Source organism: Chionomys nivalis, chromosome 4 (genome assembly GCF_950005125.1).
Source record: "Chionomys nivalis chromosome 4, mChiNiv1.1, whole genome shotgun sequence".
Taxonomy (NCBI): Eukaryota; Metazoa; Chordata; class Mammalia; order Rodentia; family Cricetidae; genus Chionomys; species Chionomys nivalis.
Window position 1 is genome coordinate 59,638,775 of NC_080089.1, and position 17,305 is coordinate 59,656,079.

The 17,305-nt window shown below is 42.2% G+C and overlaps 1 protein-coding gene across 1 annotated transcript in view; it reads right to left on the reverse strand.

Moving 5' to 3' along the window:
• Thsd4 (thrombospondin type 1 domain containing 4) overlaps positions 1-17,305 on the reverse strand; it is a 552,915-nt gene that overhangs the window by 525,963 nt on the left and 9,647 nt on the right. Inside the window, exon 2 of the mRNA XM_057768152.1 lies at positions 12,829-12,898. Within this exon, the coding sequence (XP_057624135.1) occupies positions 12,829-12,898 (70 nt within the window). The remainder of the gene's footprint in view (positions 1-12,828; positions 12,899-17,305) is intronic.

Consider the following 17,305-nt stretch of genomic DNA (forward strand, 5'->3'; position numbering starts at 1 on the left):
GGAATATGTGTTCTTTTGGTGACCAATTTCTTGAGTTCTTTGTATATTTTGGAGATCAGACCTCTGTCTGATGTGGGGTTAGTGAAGATCTTTTCCCATTCTGTAGGTTGTCATTTTGTCTTGTTGACTGTGTCCTTTGCTTTACAGAAGCTTTTCAGTTTCAGAAGGCCCCATTTATTAATTGTTTCTCTCAGTGTTTGTGCTGCTAGGGTTATATTTTGGAAGTGATCTGTGCCAATGAGTTCAAGTGTACTTCCCACTTTCTCTTCTATAAGGTTCAGTGTGGCTGGCTTTATGTTTGAGGTCTTTGATCTATTTGGACTTGAGTTTTGTGCATGGTGATAGATATGGATCTATTTTCATTCTTCTATATGTTGATGTCCAGTTATGCCAGCACCACTTGTTAAATATGCTTTCTTTTTTTACATTTGATATATTTTGATTCTTTGTCAAAAATCAGGTGTTCAAAGATGTGTGGATTGATATCCAGGTCTTCTATTAGGTTCAATTGGTCCTCCTGTCTGTTCTTATGCCAATACCAGGCTGTTTTCAGTACTGTAGCTCTGTAGTAGAGTTTGAAGTCAGAGATTGTGATGCCTCCAGAAGTTCTTTTATTACCCAGGATTGTTTTGGTTATTCTGGCTTTTTTTGCTTTTCCATGTGAAGTTGAGTACCATTCTTTCGAGGTCTATGAAGAATTTTGCTGGGATTTTAATGGGTGTCCAGTTTTTTACATGGGTTCTGAGAACCCAAACTCAAGTCCTCATGCTTACAAGACAAAGGTTCTACAGTCTGAGAAATGTCCCTGGCCTTTCCACTGACCTTTTTAACTGAGGGTTAATATATGTAAAGCCATAAGGTCTGTTCATTGTAAACACATGGAGCTATAGCCTTTCAAGACCTTGACCTGTGTCAAGGGTGAGAACATTTCTAACACCCTGGAATGTTCCTTTACATCCCTTCCCAGTCACTACCCACTCCTCCTTTCTCACGGTAATCCAGAAATCATCTTTTCATCTTGAAACTAAGTATAAATGGAACAAAAGTGTATGTTCCTTTGTATTTAGGTTCTTATAATTAGCATAATGACTATAAAGATTTATCTGTTGGAACTGGAGAGATGGCTCAGTGGTTAAGAGAGCAGCAGAGTTCAGTTCCTATTATTCGTATCGGGTGGTTCACAAACTTTTAAGTCCAGCTCTAGGAGATCTGATGTCTTCTTCTGCCCTCTCTGGGCAGCCACACATGCATGCACAGAACTATCGCAAATACACATATAGAACACACACACATACAAGAGAATACCTAGAAAGCAAATCCTTAAAAATGATTTCTTTCATTTGTTGCTTAAATAATAAGTAGTTTATTTTTAAGAGCTTCACTGAGGTATAATTGACCTATAATAAATTAATCATAAAATGTACAATTTAATGTTGTCTCATTTGTATTCATTCATGACACCACCACCACCAATCAAGATAAGTAAACATCTATCATTCTTTGCCCCTTAGTCACCTTTTCTTCCTCTGCTACTTCTATCCCTCACAAACATGAAATATCCGTTCCTTGTGCTATTGACCATTTTTATATTTTTTCTAAAAAGCATCTATGCCAGTCTTTGGTCCATTTATGAATCTAGTTGTTTTGTTGTTGGGCTATAAGAGTTCTCTGAATAAGCCAGGTGGTGGTGATGCACACCTTTAGTACCAGTCCTGGGGAGGCAGAGGCAGGCTGATATCCGTGAGTTCAAGGCCAGCCTGATCTACAGAGGAAGTTTCAGGACAGCCAGAGCTACACAGAGAAACCCAGTCTTAAAAATGGAAAGAAACAAAACACAAACAACAAAAGCCAAAACAAGAGTTGTCTGTATATTCTTAATATCAATTTCCTGATTGTATAAATATTTTCCCAGTTTTCTGATTGCCTTTAGACACGGATGATACTGCCTTTGAGGTAGAGTGTTTTTTTTTAATTCTTTTTTTTAAAAATAATTATTTATTTATTTATTATGTATACAATATTCTGTCTGTGTGTATGCCTGCAGGCCAGAAGAGGGCACCAGACCTCATTACAGATGGTTGTGAGCCACCATGTGGTTGCTGGGAATTGAACTCAGGACCTTTGGAAGAGCAGGCAATGCTCTTAACCTCTGAGCTATCTCTCCAGCCCTTTTTTTATTCTTAAAAAAAAAATGTGTTTTACTTTATGTGTATTTTTTGCCTGCATGTAAGTGTATTCATGTGGGTACACTGTCCATGAGGAGACCAGAAGAAGCCATCAAATCCCTGCAACTGGAGTTATAGACAGTTGCGAGCATGATGTGCGTGCTGATGAACCTGGATCCTGTTCCAGAGCAGCTAACATGTTTAACGGCTGAGCCATGCCTCCAGTCACTACATTTTGTATTTTCGTGAAGTCCAATTGTCTAATTCTTTTCGTCATTGTGCCTATGGTATCACATCTAGGAAATTTTAACTATCTTGTCCTATGCTTTCTTCTAAGTTTTCTGTAGTTTTAAGTCATATATTTAGGTGCTTAATCCATGTTGAGTTATTATTGTATATGGCGTGAGGTGCATCAACTCCGCTTTTCTGCAGAGGAATATACAGTTTTCCCAGCATCACTTGCTAAACAGATTGTGCTTTCCTCATTAAATGATCTTGGCACCCTTGTAAGAGTCATATAGGTACCGAATGCTCGAGCTTCCTTTCTGTCCTTTCTGTTCTATCCCACTGCTGCTCCAGTAGCCCTCGTCCTAGTCCTGTCCTGGATTGATCAATGCCACTTTGCAATACATTTTTAAACAATAATTTTTAAAAAAGCATGGGACCTCTTGCCTTTGTTCTTATTTCAAGACTGCCTTAGCTATCTGTTCTCTTAAAATTCCATATAAATTTTAGGGTGACCTTTTTATTTCTACAAAACATTGTACTTATTATAGCTACATTATTCATAGCCAATTCAGAGATGGCTCTGGGTAGTACTGACATCATAAGCGTAGCAATCCTTCCAATTCATGAACATCGTAAGTCTTTACCTTTATCTACGTCCGCTTCAATTCCAGCAACATTGATGTGGGAGTCCCCTTTGTACACTGTGAATATGTTTTATTACCATTGGTTAAAAAAGAAGCTGTTTTTGCATATGGCAGGGCTGTATATAGCAAGGCAGGAAATCCAAGTAGAGTTATAGAAGGAAAGAAGGCAGAGTCAGGGAGATGCCATATAGCGGCTGAAGCCACTTACCTTTCCGGTAAGCCACAGCCTCGCAGCGATACACAGATTAATATAAGTGGGTTAATTTAAGATATAAGAGCCAGGTAGGGATACACATAAGCCAAACAGTGTTGTAATTAATATAGTTTTATGTGATTATTCGGGCCTGGGCAGCTAGTCAATGAAGGCACAATACACAACACTTTGCAGTATTGCTGTTCAGGATTTCACCTCCTTGGTCCATTTCCTGTTTGTACTGAGCACTTTTACTGGGTAGATACCTAACTGATCCTTGTGTTGATGACTTGGCATCTTGTTTTGCTTAGTGCACTTATGAATTCAGAAGTTATTTTCCTCATCCTCTTCCAGTTTGAATGTCTTTTCTTTCCTTTCCTTACCCAAGGTTTCTCCTTAGAACTTTCAGTTCTATGTTGAATAAGTGACAAAAATGGGGACCTGTGCCTATGCCAGCTCTTGCACGAGAACTGTTCTCTCTTTTGACATTGAGTGCTATAGACTTCCAACTATATGGCTTCTATTATGTTAAGGGGAATTCCTTCCATCCCTCATTTATTAAGTTCGAGTTAATTTATATACTATTATACAAAAAAAATGGATTGAAGTCCATATTTTGGCATGTGGATATCTAATGATTCCAGCATCATATTAAACTGGATATATAAAGCTATAGATCAAAAAATCAGTTTTTCATATATATGTGGATCAATTTTTATACTCCGCTCTGTCCCATTATCTGTCTATCTCTATGCCAATAACATACTATCCTTATAATGATTACCCTACCTAATAAGATAAATATTAAATGGCATAAATCTTGCAATTAAAAGACATACTAGTTTTACTTATCTAAAGTCCTCTGCATTTCCCTGAGGAATTTGAAATCATCCTGTCGATTGCAGCAAAAACATCTGCTGAAAATTGTCTTAGAATGATGTCAAAGCTACAGGTCAGTTTGGGAAGAATGCCTGTCTCAGTCTGAGCTTCTTCAGCCATAAACGCTGCATATTTTTCTGTTGATTCAAGAATTTTTAGGGTTCTATTTTGCATCCTTTTGGGTTGTAAGCTATTCTATACTGTACTTTAAGTTTAGGGTATATAGTACTAAGATTAACTTATTAAATTTAATTTATCCAATTTAATATTCAAGGACTATAATACCTTTTGGCATATGGTATAGTAAGGAACCTCACAGTGTTAAATGTACCCTTTTCTGGGATTTATTTTATTGTTGTCTTGTATTTAAGCATATGTTATAAACCCTGTAACACAGAATTATTCTTATTTAAACCCAATCTTTGAAAGACACTTAAAAAGAAAAAAATCCTCATATATAGTCTCATGTTACATAGAGGTGGATTTCAGTCAAAGGCAGAATATAGGATAGGGCCCCATGACACTCTTCTGCTTGGTGACACCATGGCCAACCTAGCTTTTATAGGTACAATCTATGATGTCTGAAATAACCTAACACATTTCTCAGACCACTTCTGCCTCCATAAATGATGGTCAACAATATTCATCAATGTACTTATCAATGGCCTACTTCTTCAGTTGTGTGGACCCATACTTTCATTCTGTCTACAGAACTTCTTTTAGCGACTAGCAAGATGACTCAGGGTAAAACTTGTCATCCAAACCTAATGACTTGAGTTCAAATCCTAGAACCATGTAAAGAAAAAAAAGATAATGAGCTATACAAAGCTGTTTTCTGAGCCCCCCCTCTGACATGTACACTGTGCCAAGTGTGTCCACAGGCATACATTATACGTACACACAATAAAAAAAATGAAAAACAATTTCCTTAAACAACAATGTTTTTGAGACAGAGTCTTAATACTTAACCCAAGCTGAATTTGAATCCAACCACTCAGCCTCCCAAATGCTGAGGTTACAGACTTGTCCCAGGGTGTCTAATCTCCGCTAATAATTCTGATAGGGAAGTGAGGTGCATTGTTTATACACTTTAAAATGTACTTGTTTCCTTTTCATTTTGCTTGGTATAAAACCCTACATTCACAACTTTATTCTTTCAATACTTTAAAGATGTCGCTATGCCAGTGTAATGACAAGAGACGGGAATCTATTCTCATCCTTAATGTTGTTCCCAGAGACTTTAAATTTTCCTCTTTCCCACCATCCTGGGGCAGGGTGATTATGACTGGTACCATTTTCTTCACATTCCTAGTGCTTAAAATCCAATGTTTCTGTTTGCTGATAGTTTTCATTCACTTGGAAAACTTCCTGCTAATTCTTCAAGCATGTCTCCTGCCCCCCTCACCTCCTCACCTGCTGGTACCCTGACTCTGCACTTGCCCTGCCTGAAATTACTGATGCTCTGTCCATCAGCTTGAAATTTTTTTCCCTGTTTTTCATTTTGTAGAAATTTCTCTTATCATGTCTTCAAGTTCACTCGTGTTTTCTTCTGCAATACTGAAGCTGTGCTTAATCCTCTCCACTAATTGTCATTGTCATCTAATTGCCATTGTCATCTCAAGAAGTTTGACCTAGGTATTTTCTATTACATATCTCCCAGGCCTCTGTGGAGATGGCTGAACATAGAGAACACCACTTTGGTGGCTTTCAGTCTTTCTTTTCAAACTCTAAAGTCCGAGTTCACTGAGTTGGTTACAGATGATTGACCACCCTCCCCATATGGAGAAGGGCACAGACACATTTCTGATTCTGTGGACACTTGGTAGTCACTCAATTAAATGCAAGCTTGGGCTTTACCCTGATTAGCGCTGAGCATTCTCGGATTCCTATAGTCTTTTATTTCAGTACCTAGGACTAAACCAGAGCTTTCCACGCGCCAGGAAACAGTCTGTCTGTGAACTAGCCCACAGCCCAATACTCTCTTCTACTTTTGAGCTTTATGCTAGGATACAGTTGAGTTGTTTTGTTGTTGTTGTTGTTTTTTTTTTTTTTTTTTTTTTAATTTTCGAGACAGGGTTTCTCCGTAGCTTTTTGGTTCCGGTCCTGGAACTAGCTCTTGTAGACCAGGCTGGCCTCGAACTCACAGAGATCTGCCTGCCTCTGCCTCCCGAGTGCTGGGATTAAAGGCGTGCGCCACCACCGCCCGGCGGATATAGTTGAGTTTTAAGAAGCAATTGGATCCTTTTGGGGCACAGTCTGGAATGACTTAAGCCCCAACACTGAGGCAAGAGTGCTCTAGGTCTTATTAAAGTACCTTTTAAATTGAGTTTTCAAAGTCCAGTCACTGGGAGCAGCTCATATGCCTAGTTCTAAGCAAACACTAAGCACTATTTTCTTCCATGATTTCCGGCCATTCTTTCCCAAGCCTCAGATGTCTTCCTCACAGGTATGTGCGGACCAGTGTGAGCTCCAATTTTCAGGTTCTGCGGTGACACGTGGAAGTTCTGACAGCTCCTATCCTCGGAACATTTAAACTGTCAGTGTTTTGATTTTAGCAACCATGGTATTGACACCTCAAGATTTTAAAAAATATTCATCCAGGGACAAACATTTCACACCAAACAGCTTTGTGCACACTTACTGACTATTTGGGTGTTAGCTCATATGGGCTTTCTAGTCAATACTTAACCCGTTTTTAAAATTTTAGTGTATGTGTATGCGCATGCACACACTCACGCATGCATGTGCACACACAACAACACACATGTGGGGATCAGAGGACAAAACCTGGCTCTCCTTCAACTGTGAAATCCAGATGTCCTTTCTCCCCACCACTGTGAGATCCAAGGAGCACATTGAGGATACTGGGCTTGCGAAGCAATTGCCTTTCCCTGCTGAGCCACCTACCATCCCTGTTTTGTCCATTTTTAAACTGACTTGCTTTAACTCTTATTAATGATCAATAGGGCTTCTTTGCATATTCCAGATACAAATCTTCCATAAAACACTCCATGGTTGACATGGTTGACTATCTTCACCTCAATTATATTTCGGCTGTTTACAGTATGTTTTGATTTTCATAAGTCTTCGACTTCAATACGGTATAATCCTTTTCTACTTTGTGAGTCTGTTTCTTCATTTGCTTCTAGGGTTCATGTGTTCCAAGCAGATGCTCTGCTACAGAGCTATATCCCCAGATGGGCAGATAGCCATGTTAAAGTGCTTGTCTGCCTCAGATCTCTAAGATGCCCTCCTATGTTTGCTCCTAGGAGCATTCATTTTCTAAAGCATCAATAATATGAAGCGACTTTTGCAATTGAAAACTTTTTGCTCTTCCACAGGCTTTCTGCTCAGCCTCTAACCAGGGGACACGGTTAAAGGGGCATTTAAATGCTGTGACGGCACACCCTATTGATTCAGTGGTGGCCGTGGCCTATCAGAAGGTCCCCTGCTTGCATCAAGACCTGCTTATCAGTTAGCAAAGCAAATATTTTACTTCCCTCACTCCACTCTGTAGTGTCTCTGCTGTTTGTTTGAAAGTTTCTATAAACACGAGGCTGCAGTGTGGCCCCTGGCCAGCAGCCCTAGCAGTGAGTTTTATTTCCTCCTTCCAGTCATCATCACTTTCTACAGCAAACGAGAAATGTGAACTTTAAAAATACACATAAGAAACAAGAACAATTAAAATTAATTACATTTCCATATCTGAAAGTTAAGAGATACAGTACTTCGGGCTGGAAGACCGCTCAATCTATAAAGTGCTTGTCACACAAGCAAGTGGACTCAAGTTCGTACCCAGCACCTGGGCATGTGGCACATGTTTGTAACCTGTTGATGGGTAGTTAGAGACAGTAGGATCCTGGGGCCAGTGGACAGACAACTTAGCCAGAACAGCAACAGACAGACAAAGTCTCAAAGATGATGATGAGGAGGAGGATGGGGATGAGGATGAGGATGGTGTGGACGAGGATGATATGGATGAGGATGGGAATGAGGGTGGGGATGATGTGGATGAGGATGGGGATGAGGGTGAGGATGAGGATGATGTGGATGAGGATGGGGATGGGGATGATGTGGATAAGGATGGGGATGAGGATGAGGATGATGTGGACGAGGATGGGGATGAGGGTGAGGATGAAGATGATGTGGATGAGGATGGGGATGAGGGTGATGTAGATGAGGATGATGTGGATGAGGATGGGATGAGGGTGAGAACAATGTGGATGAGGATGGGGATAAGGGTGAGCATGAGGATGATGTGGATGGGGATGGGGATGATGTAGATGAGGATGGGGATGATGTGGATGAGAAGGATGCAGATGAGGATAGGGATGAGTATGATGTGGATGAAGAGTAACACACAAGTAAGTGCACAGGAATACTTGTCCCCCATGCATACACAAATCAATATATTTAACATAAAATGACATTATTTCACAGTTTTCCTGGATAGAGAGTTTGCCTTGGGCTCTGCTTTAAAAATTAAAGAAAAAAAAAACTACCACCCTCTGCCAAGTATCAACAATTAATTCCAAGACTAGAGGGTGAGTGGGTGAGTGGTCCTCTGTGGGGTTGCTAATCCTGCCAGAAGAGGAGGCCTTCTGGACAGAAACATCTGGAAAGAGCTACTTACACTCTGCACCGGGTCCCCCCAGCCTTTAGTATTACATAGGACAGTTCTGAAGAGATGTAGCCACTCACCCAAGCACACTGAGGCGTGCATAGTTTACTTGACAGCATTTACAAATTATGTCTCCTGGTTGGAATAACTTACGTCGTGGAAACACTTCCATATGCTAAAGTTGGACACAGCACAGTGAGAAGGAAGAAAAGAGAGCCTTCGAGTAGCCGGTTTCCATATACACACTCCACTATCACACGTGCAAATTAATAATGCTGTCCCTACAGAACTGACCATAGATGGGTTTCTAATTCTGTCTGCTATTCTCTGCAAACAATCAAGAGTAGCAATTTTATCACAAAACAATAAGTCAGCTAGAAGTCAGTTATGAATGTATTTATGTAATGAAAGCAACTGGATAGCAATTATAAATCTTATTTTAATCAAAAACTATGTGATTTTTTTCTCCCAATTCCCTTCGGTTCTTTCAAGTCCCAATAAGAAACTATTTCCACCTTCAGATTCCAAAATACATGTGTGCATGCACACACATATGTGTGTTCCTGTGTATTCACATGGACATGTGTGTCCCATGTATGTCGTGTGTGTAGGTAAGAGGAAAACCTTAGGCATTGTTCTCAGTCCACCACTTTTTCTTTTTTGAAACAAGCTCTCTTGTTGATCTGGAACTCACCAAGTGGGCTATGATGGCTGGTCAGTGAGCCTCAGGCATCCCCCTGTCTCCATCTCCCAATGGTAGGATTACAAAGGTGTGCCATCACTTCCGGATTTTCAAATGGCTTCCAGGGATCGAACTCAAACATCCCACTGAATGGACTATATCCTGAGACCTAGTTCCTTCTTTTACATCCTGAATTTGGAGCAGAGGTTAGCAAACTTCGGCCCACCAGCCAAATCCGACTCACCGCCTACTTTTGTAAATAAGGCTTTACTGGCACACAACCATGACTATTCATATACACAGCGCCTCTGGCTGCCTCCGGACCAGCCAGAGTTAAATGATTGTGACAGAAAGCGTGGTCCAGAAAAACTTAAAGTATTCTCCACAACTCTTTATGGACAGTGTTGCAGGCCCCGTTAATGAGCATCCTTGATCTTGGTTCCTTATAGACAGTGTTGCAGGCTCAGTTAACCAGCATTCCCTTAGTCTCGTCTCTTTACAGTGTTTCAGACCCTGTTAATAAGCATTTCCTTAGTCTGCCTCTTGCAGGCCTAAGTAGATGGATGCTACTACTGCCAGTCCTGCTTTTCCTGCCAGGTTTTTGGGGATCCCCAGGATAACAGCCACAGTTGCACAAGGCCCTAACCAAACAATGAAAAGCAACCTACCACCCAAGGAAGCCGAGTGCTTCTTTTCTTGGACGCATGGCAAGAAGACACATGTGTTTATTATGAGCAACAACTGTTCTGAGATGTCTTTCCCCCGAGTGAAAAAATCTATAAATGGCAGGAGGTGGGTTTAAATCTAGCCTTCAATTGCAAAGCTCTTAATAATATTTTGACAAGGAAGTACTACATACCAAGATATGATACTGTTTAGCTTGGTGTTCTAAAATCAACATTCTAAAGCACCTCAAAAACCTTTCTGTTTCCATTATCAGTAAAAAGAAAACCTTTGAGAAAGATGAGGGGGTTGGGCAAGATGGCTCAGCAGGTAAAGGTTTTGTCTACCGAGGCTGATGACCTGAGTTCAATCCCCAGGACCAACACAGTGGAAGGAGAAAGCTGTCTCTCATAAATTGTCCCCCTTGGCATGTGTAACACACACACATGCACACATGCAAACATGCCCTCACGTGCACACACAAAATGAAGTTTTTTGTTTTTGTTTTACATCCCAACCAAAGTTTCTCCTCCCTCCTCTCCTCCCAGGTCCTCCCCCATCACCTTCCCTCTTCCCCTCCCCTCCCCCATGCACTCTTTCGCCTCTGTTTCTCTTCAGATATAGAGCAGGCTGGCCTTCCATGGATATCAGTCAGTTACAGTGAGACTAGGCATCTCCTCTTCTATTAAGACTGGATGAGGCAATCTGGTAGGAGTAAAGGATCTCGAAAGCAGGCAGCTGAGTCAGAGGCAGAGCCTGCTCTCACTGCTAGGAATCTCAAAAGAATACCAAGCTACACAGTTGTAACATACAAAGAGGGCCGAGGTGAGTCCCATGCTGGCTTCCTGGTGATGTTTGGTCTCTGTGAGCCCCTGTGAGTCCAGGATAGTGGGTTCTGAGGGTTTTCTTGTGGTGCCTTTGACCCCTCTGGCTCCTACAATCCTTCTTCCCCTTCCCCAAGTTCTGCCTAATGTTTGACTGTGGGTCTCAGCATCTGTTTCCATCAGCTGCTGGGTAAAGACTCTCTGATGTCAGTTCGACTCCGTTCAACTCACATTAAATGAAATTTAATAAAATAATTTTTTAAAGAAAATTGAAGGTAACATTTATTTGGGAACATTTTACCCTGGGGCTCAATATATAATTCAGGTTGTCTTGAAAGACAAAGAGGAACAGCAAAACACAATTGGATTATTTATAAAATATTTTAACTGTGATTGCATATTTTGGCATCAATAACAACAAAAAGGACTCCATTAGGACAGGTCAACCATTAGTCCCAATAATGCCAACCATTAATAACTGAGAGAACAATAATAATTTTTATAGCCTTCTACTTATTAAAATTATGACTGGGGATGAGACAACAGAGTGAGAGGCTATAAATTTCCAAATCAATCTGACAATACGATGTTTGGACCTTGGTCAGGTCCCAGTCATTCCATTTGTTCGTCGTTCAACAAGTACCGCGTTGAGCACCTATCTAGGCCAGGCTCTACCCCACAGTTATAGCCGTGTGTGAGAACCACATTCATGGAGCTGTCTTGCCAGGGGGAACAAGATGCTATAGAGACTTCTATCTGGTTCAGAAACAGAATGTAATCCCCGGATGAGAAAGAAATTATGTAGATCAGATGAGAACAGCAAACACTGCTTGGGGGCAGATGAACCCTTGCACGTGTTCTCTCGGTCCATTTCTGCTTCGGAACTTCCTGGGAAAACCCTCTCCTAGCCAAGGACCAGATCTGCTCAAGCCCACTTCTGTAATCTCCTCTCAAGACCCAGGGAGCAGAACCAGATTTGAGGTACTTTGGCCAAATGTCACGTGTCTACTTCTCAGGATACACTAACAGAGCCCCTGCTCCGTGGGCAGGCAGCACCAGGCAGCACCAGGCTAATGCCCCAGGGCAAAGTTCTACATGAGGTGGGTGGAACTTGAGGGGAAATGAGTTCTTCACGTCCTGTGGGCCTAGAAAGCTGGCCTCTGGGGACCGAATCACGGGCTCTTGTCAATTATCTAGACCAGTGGTTCTCAACTTTCCTAATGCTTTAACCCTTTAATACAGTTCATTAAGTTGTGGTAAGCCCCAACCATAAAATTATTTTGTTGCTGCTTCATAACGGTAATTTTGCTAGTTACAAATCATAATGTAGATATCTGATATACAGGACATCTAATATTCGATCCCTGTGAAAGGGTTGTACAACCTCCAAGTGGAGAACCACTGGTCTAGACTAATCAAAGGGACGCATCAACAAGAGTCACCATGGGAGGACAAAAGACCATGTTCTTCCGTCCAGAGCCCTCACTAAGCAGTAGAGGCTGGGCCCCTGCATCAGTGACTACAGCTCCAAATCTCAGACACGGGGGTTCCTCTCACAACACGCTTGCTTTTCCGATCTCCCTCTGCCTGTGGCCTTGCAGGTGTGCTTACACAGGTACCAGCTCTGTCATGGCTTCCTCTCCTGAGTGGGGCTTCTGCCCGCAAGCCTTTGCAGGGCTTTCCCACTTGTCTCTACTGATACAGGCTGCAAAGTCAGCTCTGCTCACAGATCAGAGACTGACTCTGAGCACTGGCTTCATATCCGACTTATGGAAAAAATGAGAAGGCTGCAAATATTCCAGAAATGGGGCTTCTACTCGGAATCCGCTGGGACTAACCTCCAGCTGGAGCAAGGATAAGGGAAGTGGCCACGGCGACCACGCCCCCTCTGGCAGAGAAGCGCAATGGCTCCCAGTGGCCAAGACTTACCTTTCTGTGTTCAGTAGAGGACTGTGGGCAAACAAGCTGAGAACCAAGCAGCAGGAGGGTGGCCAGCGCACTAGGAAAGAAAAAGAGCAACAGGCAGGTCTGTGAGTATGGTCCTGAGAGTACCTAAAGGAAGTTGGCATCACCAGCTCATTCCTGGAAGGGAGAGGTCGTTCCACCCCAGGTCCTGAGACAGACACAGAGAAGACATAAAAGGAAGAGGAAGCAGTCCCACGCTGGGGAAGGTCATGACACAGGGCAGATGTGGGGCGAAATCCCAGGCCTACTAGCTCCCAGCAGGACTTGTAGCTCTTAGACAGCTTCTGGGAGCCTCAGTCTTCCTTCTGTAAAATGGGAATAATAATAAAAGTATGCTCAAAGGTGTGGAGGAGGCTGAGTAGGATGACCAACATCCTCACACAGAGCACAGCATATGCCAGCATGTGATGGTTAGCAAAGTAACAAGATCAGCATGAATGGGGGGGGGTTCTAGCTGGCCCAGAAGCTCCCTCCCCCAATAGCTCAGGCTTGCTTTAGAGCCCTTATTCTGCCCACCTGTGGCAGAATAAGGTATCACAGGTTAGCTACCTTAAGCACCACTGTCACCAGCCCTGATTAGGACCTGTATCAAGTAAAGGAAAGATACAGATTTTTGTCTGTCTGTTTGTTTGCTTGTTTTGGCCTGGCCCAGAGGCAATAAAAGGCAGTATGAAGCCCTGACTGAAGCTACTTCTAGGCATGGATAGGCATGGATCCTAATGCTGCCGTCCCCACCGGGATGATCCTGGGCAAGCTAACATCTCTAAATGAGAAATATTCCCATCTTCTGTGAGGATCGTGGAACACTGTGGTGGTTTGAAAGAAAATGGCCTCCAAAGAGAGTGGCATCATTAGGAGGTGTGGCCTTGTTGGAGTAGGTGTGGTCTTGTTTCAGGAAGTGTGTCACTGTGGAGGTAGGCTTTGAGGTCTCATACAGGCTCAAGCCATGTCCCGTGAGGCAGTTCACTTCCTGTTGCCTGAACTCTCAGCTACCTATCCAGCACCATTTCTGCCTTGCATATCACCATGTTGATAACGGACTAAACCTCTAAAACTGTAAGCCACCCCAATGAAATGGTTTTCCTTTATAAGAGTTGCCGTGGTCATAGTATCTCTTCACAGTAACAGAAACCCTAGCTAAGACAAACATGATAGAGGGGAAAAAATATGTGGATAGCAAGTCAGAGGGAAAACAAGTGGTTCCAGGACTGAAGCAATGGCTCAGCCAATAGAGTGCTTGTCATCAAGCCTGGGAGCAAATTTCACCCCCTAGATATACACTTTAATAAAAAGCCAGGTGGGTGAGCACTTGTAATCCCAGTGTTGGAGAGGTGGGGAAAGGAGGAGCCCTGGGACTCCCTGGCCAGCGAACCTAATGTGGATACTCAGTGAATTCCAAAGCCAGTGTGCAACCTTGTCTACAAAATAGTGGTACAGCACCTGAGGAATAATACTAAGACTGCTCGGGCTTTCATGTGTGCACAAGTGTGTGTGCGAGCGCGTGCACGCACACACACACACACAGGAATTTAAGTACCCAGAGTCCTGGTTTCTAATCAACAATGTCATTATTTTGAGCATTCCTGGATCACTGCATCTTTTGAGTATGTTTTAGTGCTTAACCCTGAAGGCAGTTCAATTATGCAGCAATTCCGCACCTTTTTGAGGCCTCCATCACTGTGGGGTACAAAACACTGCCCCATCCCTCCAAAAAATAAACAACTCTGTGGGGTTAGGGATGAGAACACAGTGGCACCTGAGAGTCAAGGGTACAGGTTAGAGGAGGGCTCTGCCCCTCTTCTAAGAGCCAATATGCCACCAGGCAAACAGGACTAAATGAGCATTTAATATTAAAGGTAAAAGCATGAAAAGTTGATTTATTGCTTGCTGAGCCTCTAGCTAGACCACTGTGACCCAGCAGGATTTCCCACAGTGGCCACATGCTCTAGCTTCACGCTCCAATAAACAAACAAATCCACACCAGTGGTCCTTAACCTAAGGGTGTCTACCCCCTTTGGAGTTGAACAACTCTTTCATAAGGGTCACCTAAGACCATCCAAAAACACAGATATTTACATTACAATTCATAAGAGTAGTAAAATTACAGTTATGAACTAGCAATGAAAATAATTTTATGGTTGGGGATCACCACAGCATGAGGAACTATGTTAAAGGGTCAGTGTTAGAAGGGTTGAGAACCACTGATCTACACTGTTTGGCACCCACAAGGCTTATATTAAATAAAGAATAGGTCTCAATGGTGATGTTACAATTCCTCAATTAATACTTACTAAAACATTATCAACAACAACAAAAAACAAGTATTCATCTATCAAAAACATCCTAAATACACCTTCATTTCAACTTTTGATTTGTGTTTCACTTTTTAAGAGATTTTTTTTAGGACATCTTTTTCTAGGATAGCCCTGGCTAGTCTGGCACTCACTGCATCATCCAGATTGGCTTTGAACTCTCAGAAATTCTTCCACCTTGGCTTAGTCCTATCTGGGTAATCCTGGGTAAACTAACATCTCTAAGTCACAAATATTCTCATCTGTGAGGATCATGAAGCACAATGGGCGCAAAAATTTCCAATACTATCAGAGACGATAGTTTAAGCATCTGGGACTGGGGAGATAGCCCAACTGGGAAAACATCTGAGGTGTAAGCAAGAAAACCTGAGTTGGTCTCCAAGAGGCACAGTGGCATGATGTCCTGCTGTATATGTGTTGCTTTTATTGGTTGATGAATAAAGCTTTTTCGGCCAATGACTTAGCAGAGTAAAGCCAGGTGGGAAATCTTTATATATAAAGAGTAGGAGGAATCAAAGAGATGCCATGTAGCTGCCAAAGGAAAAAGACACCATAATATTACAGGTAAGACACAGCCTTGTAACAATACATAGACTTATAGAAATGGGTTAATTTAAGACGTAAGAGCCAGCCAAGAATATGCCTCGGTCATTGGCAAACAGTGTTGTGATTAATAAAGTTTCTGTGCAATTATTAGGGTCTGAGGGCCGGGAAACGAAAGCACAGTCTCTGTCTACAGTAGCACAGACTGGTTTTTTGTCTCCCCCACCTTTTATTTAATTTTTTTTCTCACATAATCTATCGTGATCTTTTGACCGTAGCTTCTCCTCCTCCTATTCCTCCCAGTTTCTCCCTACCATCCCTCCCCTCTGGATCAACTCCCTTTCTGTCTCTCATTAGAAAAGAACAGGCTTCGAAGAGACAACAGAACAAGTTGGCACTCCCACCACCAATGGATGAGTATTCCCCTTACTCCACATCCTCTCCAGCATGAGCCCTCACCCGTTTTATTGTTCTTACCCATTCTGACAGGTATAAGATGAAATTGAAGTAGTTTTGATTTGCATTTCTCTGATGGCTAAGGATATTGAATATTTCTTTAAGTGTTTCTTAGCCACTTGAGTTCCTCTTTTGAGAATTCTGTTTAGACCTGCACCCCATCATTTAATTGGGTTTTTGTTTTCTTGATGTCTACTTTCTTGAGTTCTTTATGTATTTTGGATATTAACCCTCTATCAGATGTGTAATTTGAGTGGAATGTACTTGTAATTCCAGTACTCAGAAGGCAGAGACAGGAAGTCCTGGGACTTTCTGGGTGGCCAGTCTAGCCTAAAGGGCCATCTCCAGCCCAGTGAGAAGCCCTATCAAAATAAGACAAACAGTTCCTAAGCAATGGCACGGCTATACCCACATGTACGTACGTACGTACGTACACACACACACACACACACACACACACACACACAAGAAGCTTCTGATAAAATGGAAATGGGCCAGAAAAGTCCCCAAGCTATGCTGCAGTGACAAGAAGAAACATCTGGAGATTGGCTCCCCAGACAGTGGGAGAGGATGGTACTTCTATCTCCCTAAACTCAGTTTATCCTAGAAATCAAAACATACATCTCTGCTAGGCGGTATGCATCCCTATGTTTTATGACTTTGTTGATTACCTTCTCTTCTATGCCTCAGTTGCCAAATCTATAAAATGGGGATAGCATGGCCTGTCTAGGCCACCTCAAGTGAGGAACACACATTTTGAACCTGTGCCCACAAATCAGGAAAGAAAGAAAGAAAGAAAGAAAGAAAGAAAGAAAGAAAGAAAGAAAGAAAGAAAGAAAGAAAGAGAAAGAATTAATGAAGGATGGCATGTGCAGAATAATACCAGAGCTGTCCTCTGGTCTCTACACATATCCACACCGTGTACACATACATGCATCTGCATACATATATGTAAACCTCCCCACACATACGTAGACCTCCACACAAATACGTAGACCTCCACACACATGTGCACCTCCACACCCATACATGTACTTCTACATGCATGCATCTTAACACATATACATGCATCTCACACACAATCACACACCTCCACAAATACATGTACTTCAACACACATATAACATCTC